Raw genomic sequence first — 12461 nt, 5'->3', positions numbered from 1 at the left:
GATTGTTATGTGGTTGAACACAATTGCTGGTTTTCTATCTCAGTGAAAAGGAACAATCAAAATGTATTTGATGTGTAAAAACACAGAATTATTCTTGTCCTTTTGGCCAGTTTAATGGGATATAACCTCTCTCTGGGGACTGTATCCTGCCTTACTTCATCTGTCAATAAATTGGAGAAAGTTCAGAAAATGATTAAAGTATTAGAAAACATGCCTTATAGTGATAGACTCTGGAAGCTCAATCTATTTATCTTAACCAAGAGAAAGTTAAGGGGCAACTTGATCACAATATGTAAGTATCTTCATAGGGAACAAATATTTGATAATGGGGTCTTTGACGTAGCAGACAAAAGTAGAACAAGATCCATCGGCTGGAAGTTGAATCTAGACAAATTCAAACTGGAAATAAATTGTAATTTTTTAACTGTGAGTGTAATTAATCATTGGAACAATTTACTAAGGGTTGTGGTAGATTCTCAGATTCTTCAAGATTGGATGCTTTTTAAAAGATATGCTCTAGTTCAAAAAAAATTATTTCACGGAAATCTTCTGGTCTGTGTTATGCAGGAGGTCAGAATAGATGATCACAGTGGTCCCTTCTGGCCTTTTGAATTTATGAATCAATAATTTTTACCTCATTCATAAATAGGCTTTGTAGATAGATATAAGGCAAAGAGTTCACTTTTAAGTGTGGTGGAGCTGTACCTCTCACCAGAATCCCAAAGTCAGTCACCATGTTTGCATTCACGCCTTCTGGAGACCAGTTCCCTCAGGGTATGTTTGCATGAGCACCTACTGCATGACAAGCGGAGGTGTAAATCTATGGTGCTTCAGCATGCCACGTACTAACATACTCTCAAAGTTATTGAGAACTTTTTAGTTCGCATCAGCTGGGTCTATGTGGACAGTGCACAGCATGCTGGAGCACTGTAGATTTACACCCCACTGTGCCGTGCAGTAAGTACTTTTGTAGATATGCCATAAGAAACCTGTGCTTTAAAAACCTGATCCTGCTCTATTGACTTAACTGGGACCAGAATCATGGCGTAGATGCTAAAAGTCCACAAATTTTCAAGCTATGGCAGAGAATATCATATTTTAGGCCTTGATATTTTCTATCAACTTCTCTCTGTTCTTTCATTTCAGATTGAAAAAGACCTCATTAGGGTACAGTGACACAGTTAGTTACGCCATGGAAGTAGGGCCCCTAAACATCCTTCAAAAAAGAGCTTCCTGGGGAAGGTAAGGTTGTTGCAGCATTTAATTTAATAAATGAAATATTAAAAGGAATGGATAAACTGTGAAATATTAGAATTTTACCTTTCTACCATGATATTGCTTTCTGTGGATTAGCAAAAACTTTATACATCTTGTGTGGAAGGGGTGAGACTGTAATTCCCACAGTCAAGCACTTAGTTTTAAAGTTCTGTGGGAGAAAATTTACTTCAGTTTCACTTTATAAGTAGAAATTTGGTATAACCAGAATTGCATTCTGCACATTCTAATGTATTAAAACAATTTAGGATTTCAGTTCTGTTTTACCACAAACACATTCCTCCATATAAAGGTTCACTCTAAGCAACTCTGTAGTGCATACTTAAATGACTGGTGTAATATATCCATCCTGAAAGGGAGCTACCTATTCTTTGACATGTCTTTACTCTGCAGTTTGCATTTGATGTTCAATCTTTATTATATTTCATGTTAATGAAACAAAAATGTTAATAACTTGTTGTCTGTCTCTGAATTTTTTTTCCCTTTGAGAAACTCAGTCATTTTCCTTTGCCATCTATAAAACAAAGTCATAATGCAGCAGACTAAATAATGGTTATGGTATTGTGAGATAATAATGAAATCCAAAACTTTAGAGCTGTTAAATATAAATATTTGTTTTAATAAGCATGTATAAGGAATTTCTTCTTTCCACAAGGAAAATGTCTTTGCCCTACTATTTTCAAGGATGCAGCCATAGTGCGCAGTGTGTTTTGGTTATTGTATAAAACGTGAATTAATTTTTTCAGATTTTTTGGTGATTATTTTATAGGAATCAGAGTAACAGCCGTGTTAGTCTGTATTCGCAAAAAGAAAAGGAGTACTTGTGGCACCTTAGAGACTAACCAATTTATTTGAGCATGAGCTTTCGTGAGCTGTAGCTCATGAAAGCTCATGCTCAAATAAATTGGTTAGTCTCTAAGGTGCCACAAGTACTCCTTTTCATTTTATAGGAATGCAATGTTTCGTTTGCAGAAGAACCTGCTTTTCAGTGCCCCAGAGTTTAACCTGGTGTTTTGAAGCTGTTGTTTCCACCTCACTATAAAAAGGAGCACTAGATGTATGTCATTTGGAAATGGGTTAATTGTTTGAAAACCTTTTAATATCATAACTTCAATATGTGTGTGTGTGTGTGTGTGTTTTCTCCCACCTAGGTGTATCGTTGACTTTTTTCTTGTGATTACACAGCTGGGATTTTGCAGCGTTTATGTTGTGTTCTTAGCAGAAAATGTGAAACAAGTGAGTAAAAGCATTGTATGGGAATAATTTTGTTTGCAGCTTTTTATTTCCAGCTTTATTTCCTTTCTGCATCCATGTCAAATATACCATTCATATAATGCATGTAATGAGAATACATACAGTGTAAACTCTACCTTGCTTTCCCCCAAAGATACCTCACTAATTAACTTTTGTAGAAAGTGATCCACTTGCTTTGTAGGTTAAACCAAATCCAGCGCTTGTGTAAGCAGCTGCAACATCACTGACCTCCAGTTTTTCTTAAATTTCAACACTTAATCTCACAATTTAACCATGGGACGTAATTATTTTACACACAGCTAAACAGTGTTAGAAAGATAAGAGGAGTTCTGCCAAATTTTACAATAAGATAATGGTTTCTTCATGCACAAAATGAGTAGTGTACCATAAACTCTTAGGATTTGTGCTCCAAAATGTGTGTAATCTCTTGTACAGTATACACATATTCTTTCCATATCCAGATCTTGGGCCCAACCTTGCTCTCAATATGTAGCAATTGTTATTTATTATTTAGTTTGCAGTAATGTCCAAAATAGTGCTAGGAAGTTTCCAAATGCAGAGAAAGACACAGTCCCTGCCCTGAAGATTGTAGTTAACTATAGTTATGTACTTTGTGTGAGCCCACACGCAAAGCAGTTTATTTTCTGAGCTCTGCAGCAGTGTGCGCCACATCTTAGAGAATGGAAAAAGCTGTTAGGCAATTGGAAAGGCATTCTGTAAAGAACTGGGGAAGATGGACAACATTGTTTATGGTTAATGATATCTTCCAGCAAGTGTCTGAAGCCTCCCTCCACACAAATTTAAGGTATCACTGAGTGAAATGGGAGTAGTTGATTTACATGTAGATATGAGGCTGTTCTGCTTCAGTAACAACCAGCCCTGCAGTAATGCTGTAATCCTGCTAGACTCTAAAAGGTAAGTAAGGTTGGGCCATTTCAGTACTAGGATGGGAGACCTCCATAAGACACCTGAGAGCTGCAGGTGATATTCAGCAGATGGCACTGTACACTTTTGCAATGTGCTGAACTGTTACCCAAAGAACCATTATCTCTTAGATGAGACATAAAGTTAGATCCTGACTACATTACATTTCTACAAGATCCCGCATTCCCCCAAATGAATGGAGGCAATAAACATGGGCTTCTTGACAATTTTCAGCTCAGGTAATTACCCTACAATCCCGCTCCAATTTCAATCAGATATGATGTTCTTAATGTCCTATCTTAGACAATTCTGCAATACAGCTGTATGCTTTGAAACTGCTACTGGTTATACTTCACTGGTGGCTGAAGTGGTCCCGAGGTATCTTACCTTTCTCTTAGAAGTGTTGTGGGAAGTGCTCTAAGATCCTCTGATGTAAGTTGCTATAAAAGTGCAAAGTATCTGCATATGCAGTTTATATATACTATGATTTGGGCCTCTGCTCCTGATATTCAGTAGTTGTGAGACCATATTATAAAAATGTATTTTACCATTCTAATGCCTCGTAATCTCAGCGTGCATATTATTTTCAGTAGTATGTCTCTTCCTTCTCTGGCCCCACTCTCTCAGTGTGAATTTTTATTGCATCCATCATAGTATAAAGTTCAAGTCCAAACAATTGCCATCAAATAGGTAAGCAGACCCATTGCTGCCTACCAATGACATCTTCCTAGTTACTGACCCTATAAGCAAAAACAAGACTAATCAGATGTGTCTTGCATCACTTCTAAAGGCCATTAAAATTGGGTCCTCATTTATTACAGGATTTCAGACAGAGGGGCCTTCACAAGAAATACTTTGCTACCTTCCCCCAGGAGTTTAACCCTGGGGAGAGATCCAGTAACAAATTCATCCTAGGCAAGAGAAACAGCCACAAGGAAATATGAAATGTACTCTGTAATTGAATCAAACTTATCAAAAATTCAGAGGTTTCACTTTTCAATTAATTTGATTTGAATTGAAGTTCTTCTCTTCCATGGTATGATAAGGAGATAAGAAGCTGTCTCCTTCACAGCCACAAAGATCTATATTGCAGAACTCTGTCCTGTAGAGGGCACCAAAGGACCTAAATTTGTACTGCTTTAAATATATAATGCATTGATTCTCTCCAAAGCCAAACTTTGTGAAAAAGCATTTAAGTTGCTTAGTTGCACATACCATTAACACAAGCATTAAAAGCCACGGAATAATTAGTTCTCACCCAACTCTTGCACCCAATTTACCACCTTGATTTCCTCTCCTCATGACCTCACCCATGATACTGCTTCCTCCACACAAAGCATTAGTTTGGAGGACTCCTGACTTGGCTGTTCTGCCCCCCCAGGGCACTGGCACAGCAACACCGTGGTGATCCCTTGAACAGCTGATATTTCCAAGCTTGGCTTCCCTGGTGCTGGTGTGTAGTGTGCTGGAGAGCTGAGGTTGAAGCACTACGGAGCCACATGTCTCTGCATTGACATCAGTCTTGGTGCAAAGGCATGGGGATCTCCTATACAGCTGTGCTCCCCAAACCCAGTCAGCCCTTCCCCCCACATACAAACCTCACTCTCCTTTCTTGCCCTCCCTCAAAGCCCCATTATCAACCTTCCCCTATCCCCTGCTATGTAGCATAGCTCCATGCGGTCTCTGGAAAGAGTGGAGATGGTGAGTCTGGGAAGCAAGATGTTGAAAATGGATGTAGCTGACAGAGTCGGACAGTTCCATTGGCTAATCTTAGTGTAGCTCAAATTGGTTATATCGAACGGGAGAATAGCTTGTGTGTTAGTTTTAAAATTTCAGAATTGGCTTATGTTGGAGATGTTAGCTGAATATGCTTGTGTGGGAACTGCAATTGTTTAGCTAGAGGAATCCAAAGAAATGTGTAGAGGGAAAATGGAAGGGAAATATTAGTTAAGTAGCCTTTTAAAATATTTCCTCTACAGAGTTAGTAAATATTTTTCTTTAAATGTTACATGGAAATTTCAGTGGTCCAATGAAGAGTAATTGTGCCAAATTTGAGGATGAGGCTGGTGTAAACAGTTGCTACTATTGTCTCCATAAAAAAAATGGAATGCTTGAACCAGAGCCTGTCACAAAGGCTGACCAGTCTCTCCGTGTATGTCTATACTTCAGTTAAACACCTGTGGCTGGCCTGTGTCAGCTGATACGGGCTCAAATGGCTTGGGCTATTTTTGATTGCGGTGTAGACATTTGGGCTTGGGCTGGTGTCCGGGCTCTGGGACCCCACAGCCCTGCAGCCTGAGCCTCACAAGCCTGAGCCAGTTGAAACGGGCCAGCCAGGGGTGTTTAATTTCAGTGTAGACATACCCTATGGTATCTTGCTGGAGTGGCATCACTCTTCAATTATTTCAATGTTAACACATAACTGTGTCCCCTTAAATGATAAATAGAGCTCCGGTGGGGACATAGAGGGTCAGGAACATCTGTGTATAAAGTAAATAATTCACACAAACCTTTGATCCTTAACCACTTCGGAGTCCCAGGTACTAGGGTAGTAGATGCCAGATAAATGTTTGTAAACGTAACTTTTCATGTGCTGCATCAGCTGAGTTCTTTCAATTGTGCAACTTTATTTGCTGTAGTATTTCTTGTACAGCTTGCATCCACAAATCATTAAGAGTTAAATAATACAAAATAGTGGAGAATAAATGGTCAATTTTCAATGAAGAAAGGCCAATATTTTTTAAAATTTGCCTTAATGGGAGCAGTTGGGTATTCAGGACTTCTGATTTTCAAAATCTTGGCCAAAACCTTGTACTTTCTCAAAAAAACTTTGCATTTTCCTATGTTGAGTTTGCTGTCTTGCTATCTTGCAAAACAAAAGATTGATAAATATTTTATAAAGAGCCTGGCATATGCAGCGAGTCATCATCAGTCCAAATCCCTTCTAAATAAGCATTTACTAACTATGGTAAGCATTGTGTGTAGGTCTAAATGTTTGCTTTCTCTTTCCAATCCTGTAAGGGATTCAATACAGTTTCCTTCCATATAAAATGCATTATATATCTTCTGGTTCTAGCTATTAAGGTTGCTTGAAACTTCCCATTGTAAGACCCTATTTTTTGTTGCTTATAACTTTGCCAAATTTTAACCACTATAACTAAAGACTGTAACACAGTGCATACACACAAGGTAGTAAAAAGAAAAGGAGTACTTGTGGCACCTTAGAGACTAACCAATTTATTTGAGCATGAGCTTTCGTGAGCTACAGCTCACTACAGCTCACAAGCTCATGCTCAAATAAATTGGTTAGTCTCTAAGGTGCCACAAGTACTCCTTTTCTTTTTGCAAAGACAGACTAACACAGCTGTTACTCTGAAACCTGACACAAGGTAGTGTGAGCAACCCTAATTTGGGCACTTCCTAATTTTTGAGCGCTTGACTTTGCAACTAAGCTTTCTCTTCATGTATGTTATGGTCAACGTAAAAACAAACTTGAGATTCTGTTCTTTGTTGAAATTCTCGAAAAGCTGAGGATACTTTTCTTTAGTAGAAATCCAGCCTTCTTTGTGTCAGTGCAATGAAGGCAAGAGGTGATGCTCAATAGCAAACATACCTTGTTGTAACACATTCTTGAGCTGAATTTTACCATTGAGAAAATCTGCTGCATGCTTAATCATAACGGAGAAGATTTGGGGAGGAAGAGATTATGTAGGCATTGGAGACCCATGTGTTTTTACAGCACTGCGCCTACTGACTGTGTGTGACATTTGACTGGAAAGAATTGTCTAAACTGATAGTATGTTTGCGAGTTACTATGCTCCGTTGATAGGAAAGAAAAGGCAAGGGGTAATGTCAGATGTGTCTTGGCCCAGTATGACTAACTGAAATGCAATGACGCACTAGAGGCAAACTGCAGTAGTTTAAAAACAACTGTTAGCAGGAATAGCTGTCTAAGATTATATCGAGTCTGATATTGTGAAGGAGAGTAGGTTAGGTAAAGGATGTGTCATATTCAGTCCATCTTAACATAATCAGTGGCAAACTTGTGTCACCCTACGCAGCATATAAGCCAGGGAAACTGGTGCACATTGTTATTTCATATTTATTGACTTGTTTAAAAGTTCAGTGGTGGTTTTTAGTGCTACTCACAAAGACAAGGTTGAGCAATGATACAATAGCCTGCACCTGAACAGCACAAAGTTAGGAACTGAAATTTCAGTGTGGGTTTCGCATGTTGCTCTGTCTCACTCAGTCTCTCCTCCATGCCACTCCACTCGGAGCAGCAAAATGAAAAGTTACTCCTTTTCCTTTCTTGTCTGCTCTTGAATCTTGTGTCATCATATTGTGCTTCCTTTACTCTGCAAGTAATGTTAGCCTCCATAGCCTGTTTGCTCACCTCTCCTTGGCTACCCCATCCATGTTGTTTGCCCTCTCTGAAGCCATTTGCAGAACCACTACCCTGACCTTTTTCAAAGCCATCCTCTTCTGTGATGCCTATGGTAAACTGCTAAGGCCTTGTCTAAACAGAAAAGTCGTGCCACTTTAACTATACCAGAAAAGTTAAAGCACTACAACTCCTCACCATCTCATGGTGGAGGCAGTTTTACAGGTATAAAGGTGCTTTTTACCAGCATGGATTTATCCATACAGAAAGGGAATAAGTTATACTGGTTTAAGTGTCTTTATACTGGTATATCTGTTTTGGTTTAAAAAAAAAATCACACCCCTAGCCAAAATAGTTACATCAGTACAAACAAACAAAAAAGTGTATAGACCAGACCTAATGACAGTGGTTAAGCAGAGGGACTGTTGAAGTTGAGTTTTCAAAATTTCCATATATTCATAACTTTCTGAAACTTTAAATATCCAAGGAAGGTGCAGGTGTGAGTTTCAGCTATAGAATCATAGAATACGAGGGTTGGAAGGGACCTCAGGAGGTCATCTAGTCCAACCCCCTGCTCAAAGCAGGACCAATCCCCAATTTTTGCTCCAGCTCCTAAATGGCCCCCTCAAGGATTGAGCTCATAACCCTGGGTTTAGCAGGCCAATGCTCAAACCACTGAGCTATCCCTCTCCCCTGAAAACTCTCACCAGCAATAGAAAAAATCTCACCAGCAACACAAAACTTACTTCCTCAATAAGCAACGTGTATGGCTCAGCAGAAGCCATTTTTTCACATGTTGAGCAGGGTGGTCTCTGAAATGTAGTCTTTGACATTGGCGAGTACACCTTTGAAAGAAAGCTATCAAGGGTCAATGTGACTTCAGTGGCCATCTCTGACAACTTGTCTAGACAAAGCCTTAGGTCTAGTCTATGCACTGTTTTTGTTCCAAAACTATTTTGGTTAGGGGTGTTAATTTTTTTTTAACTTCAAATAGTTATACTAGTACAGCTTTTAGTGTGGGAACAGTTAGACTGCAATAAAGGTACCTTGTGCTGGGATAGCCTATTCCTCTTTCCCCATTGTGTGTTCTTTTTCTAACTGAAGGTGAGTCTGCCTTATCTAGTTTAGCTTATGCAAAAGTATACATTTCAATATTAAAGCTGGTTGAAACTCAGAATTTTCTTTCCCTAGGAAATTCTGACATTTTGAAATTTCTTTTTGTCCTGAACTGGAAGGAAAAGTTCCTTGGTGTAGTGGGTTTTTTTAAGCACCGCAAATATCAGGTAGGTTTAATTAGCAAACAGAAACTACACTGTATTTCCCAGAGGCCGGGATACAATGTACAAGTATTGACTGAGATGAACATCAGGAAAAATATTTCCTGAAAGAAAGTAACAGGTGATATTGTTTAATATTGCCCTCAACTGCAGTTGAATGATCTATTTTCATTAAAGGGACCTAAAAATATCAGCTTTACTAACCTTCTTAGTTTTCTACAGGTTGTGTACCTCTTTGTGAGGGGAGGCATCAAGGCCTACTCTTCCCTGGTAGAATCAGCCTTCATTAATGGTTCTTCTCTCTCACTTTCTTCTGCCAGGAGAGGGTGCCTTCAAAAAGGGGCAGTGTCCATATTATGTCTCTGTCCCCTTGTCCCTTATCTATATAAACTGCATTTTATGGGAAAATGTATGTTTCAGACTCCCATACCAATGGCAAGGCCTCTGCTCCCCCAACTCTGGGGAAATGTCAGAAGCTTTGGAGGAATAGCCCTACCACACTGTAGACACACTGACAGATTTAGGGGAGCAGAAGGCAGACATCTCACACCAAACACTTACAACCTGTGTCGATTGCTTTGGCCACCTCTGGAGGTTACAGCTTTGGATTTGGGTATCCCAGAGTGTGATAGTGTTTGTTAGCCATCACTTTGCAGACATCTGCATCAGTGTTCATCTAAGGACAGCTGTGGATTATTTGTATGTGTGTACATGTGATGTATCTTTGTGGGTACATGAGTCCGTTGTGTCTGTCAGCCAAACACAGGATGAGTAAATATGAAAGACATTAATATGACCACCCCCTTGTGACATAACGTAAAGGTGAAAGGTGTTCAGATAACATAGCATGGGTATCATGTAGGGATCTGAATAGATTTGAACTTCCCTAATGATTTATGAAATATAAAACATTGTGAATATAAGCAATATTTTCCCACTAAGCACCACTTTATTTGCAATTCAGCTAATAGAAAAACGAGAGATCTCTGTTTTTTAGGAACTCCTTACTGAGGTTTGTCTGTATAAAGCGAAAATTGTGTGTATGGATTTCTTAAAAAATATTTCTTCTTGTTTTAAGAGGAAAAATAATACTTGAAATTATTTTGGCAGAAAGCTAAATTAAAACTGGAGGGTTTTAAAAAGATTACCATTCTGTCCCTGCAATATCTCTTTCTGTCTTATCTATTTAATAGCAGGATGCATTTTTGAATGGCATAACAGGCTAAAATATTTACATACGATGCAAGGTATGTTAGCATAGCAAGCATGTGTGTGCTTCCACTGCTCAAATGCTGTATGTTATGTTAAATATTTATGGTGGCTGAGACTTTCAAAGGAACCTAAGGGAGTGACATGCCCAAAAGCCACTGGATTGCTTAGATTTCAGAGTAACAGCCATGTTAGTCTGTATTTGCAAAAAGAAAAGGAGTACTTGTGGCACCTTAGAGACTAACCAATTTATTTGAGCATAAGCTTTCGTGAGCTACAGCTCACTTCATCGGATGCATACTGTGGAAACTGCAGAAGACATTATATACACAGAGACCATGAAACAATACCTCCTCCCACCCCACTCTCCTGCTGGTAATAGCCTAATCTAAAGTGATCACTCTCCTTACAATGTGTATGATAATCAAGTTGGGCCATTTCCAGCACAAATCCAGGTTTTCTCACCCTCCGCCCCCCCCCCCCCCCAAATTCACTCTCCTGCTGGTAATAGTTTATCCAAAGTGACCACTCTCCTTACAATGTGTATGAAAATCAAGGTGGGCCATTTCCAGCACAAATCCAGATTTTCTCACCCCCCCCCCCCAAAACACACACACACAAACTCACTCTCCTGCTGGTAATAGCTTATCCAAAGTGACCACTCTCCCTACAATGTGCATGATAATCAAGGTGGGCCATTTCCAGCACAAATCCAGATTTTCTCACCCCCCCCCCACACAGACTCACTGTCCTGCTGGTAATAGCTCATCCAAACTGACCACTCTCCTTACAATGTGTATGATAATCAAGGTGGGCCATTTCCAGCATAAATCCAAGTTTAACCAGAACGGCGGGGGGCGGGGGGGGGGTAGGAAAAAACAAGGGGAAATAGGCTACCTTGCATAATGACTTAGCCACTCCCAGTCTCTATTTAAGCCTAAGTTAATAGTATCCATTCCAATTGGAATTCATTTGCAAATTGGATACTGTTAATTTAGGCTTAAATAGAGACTGGGAGTGGCTAAGTCATTATGAAAGGTAGCCTATTTCCCCTTGTTTTTTCCTACCCGCCCCCCCAAACCCCCCCAGACGTTCTGGTTAAACTTGGATTTATGCTGGAAATGGCCCACCTTGATTATCATACACATTGTAAGGAGAGTGATCAGTTTGGATGAGCTATTACCAGCAGGAGAGTGAGTTTGTGTGTGTGGTTTTTGGAAAAAAAAGAAGGGCGGGGATGAAAAAACCTGGATTTGTGCTGGAAATGGCCCACCTTGATTATCATACACATTGTAAAGAGAGTGGTCACTTTGGATGGGCTATTACCAGCAGGAGAGTGGGGTGGGAGGAGGTATTGTTTCATAGTCTCTGTGTATATAATGTCTTCTGCAGTTTCCACAGTATGCATCCAATGAAGTGAGCTGTAGCTCACGAAAGCTTATGCTCAAATAAATTGGTTAGTCTCTAAGGTGCCACAAGTACTCCTTTTCTTTTTGGATTTCTTAGAGAATCCCAGCCTATGTTCTTATGTATGGAGCATCTTTGGCTGTGTATGTGTTTGAAAGTGAAAGAGCAATTGCACAAGACTTTCTTGTATAACTGAAAGGTAGTTAAAGCTTTTGCACAGTGTCTTGCTCTGTGTTTTTATTTTAAGTTTACTATTGGCGAATGAGATTTGGAATGGGAAGTTTACTTCAGATGACTTTAGGGAAATAGCAGATTTACTAGCTGTCTGTCACACTACTGGCCAGCACAAAGAGGCAATTATGGGTATGTGAATTCACTGAAATTGGGAAATGTTAGACAGTTTATACAATTTGTAGTGAGAGAAGCTTGTAGGAAATTTAATCTTTCATGTCTAGATTTACTTAACTCTTTGCAGTAGCTTTCTAAGAACCCAGGCTTCAGGTATTCTGAACCCCCTCATTTTCCTTTGACTTCAGCAGGAGTTGAAGGGAGCTTAGTACTTTCCAGAGGATGTGCAATATCTTGCAGGATCAGATTGGTTGGTGTACTAGTAATGACTAGAGACCTGTGTATTCTATGGTTGCTGGAAAATCCACTCCCTTCTGCTGAGCTGTGTCCTTAGCTTTCCATTAACAAATCATTCTTTTTAACTCTTGTGGTTGCAACAAAAA

General features: G+C 39.4%; 1 protein-coding gene across 1 annotated transcript in view; it reads left to right on the top strand.

Annotated features, from left to right (window-relative positions):
• Nucleotides 1–12461, top strand: part of SLC36A4 (solute carrier family 36 member 4) — a 248388-nt gene that overhangs the window by 38013 nt on the left and 197914 nt on the right. The window contains exons 5-6 of the mRNA XM_048842769.2: nucleotides 1147–1242; nucleotides 2427–2511. Of these exons, the coding sequence (XP_048698726.1) occupies nucleotides 1147–1242; nucleotides 2427–2511 (181 nt within the window). The remainder of the gene's footprint in view (nucleotides 1–1146; nucleotides 1243–2426; nucleotides 2512–12461) is intronic.

Source organism: Caretta caretta, chromosome 1 (assembly GCF_965140235.1).
Source record: "Caretta caretta isolate rCarCar2 chromosome 1, rCarCar1.hap1, whole genome shotgun sequence".
Taxonomy (NCBI): domain Eukaryota; kingdom Metazoa; phylum Chordata; order Testudines; family Cheloniidae; genus Caretta; species Caretta caretta.
The sequence above is the reverse complement of the archived record's forward strand: the minus strand, read 5'-3'. Positions and strand labels throughout refer to the sequence as shown.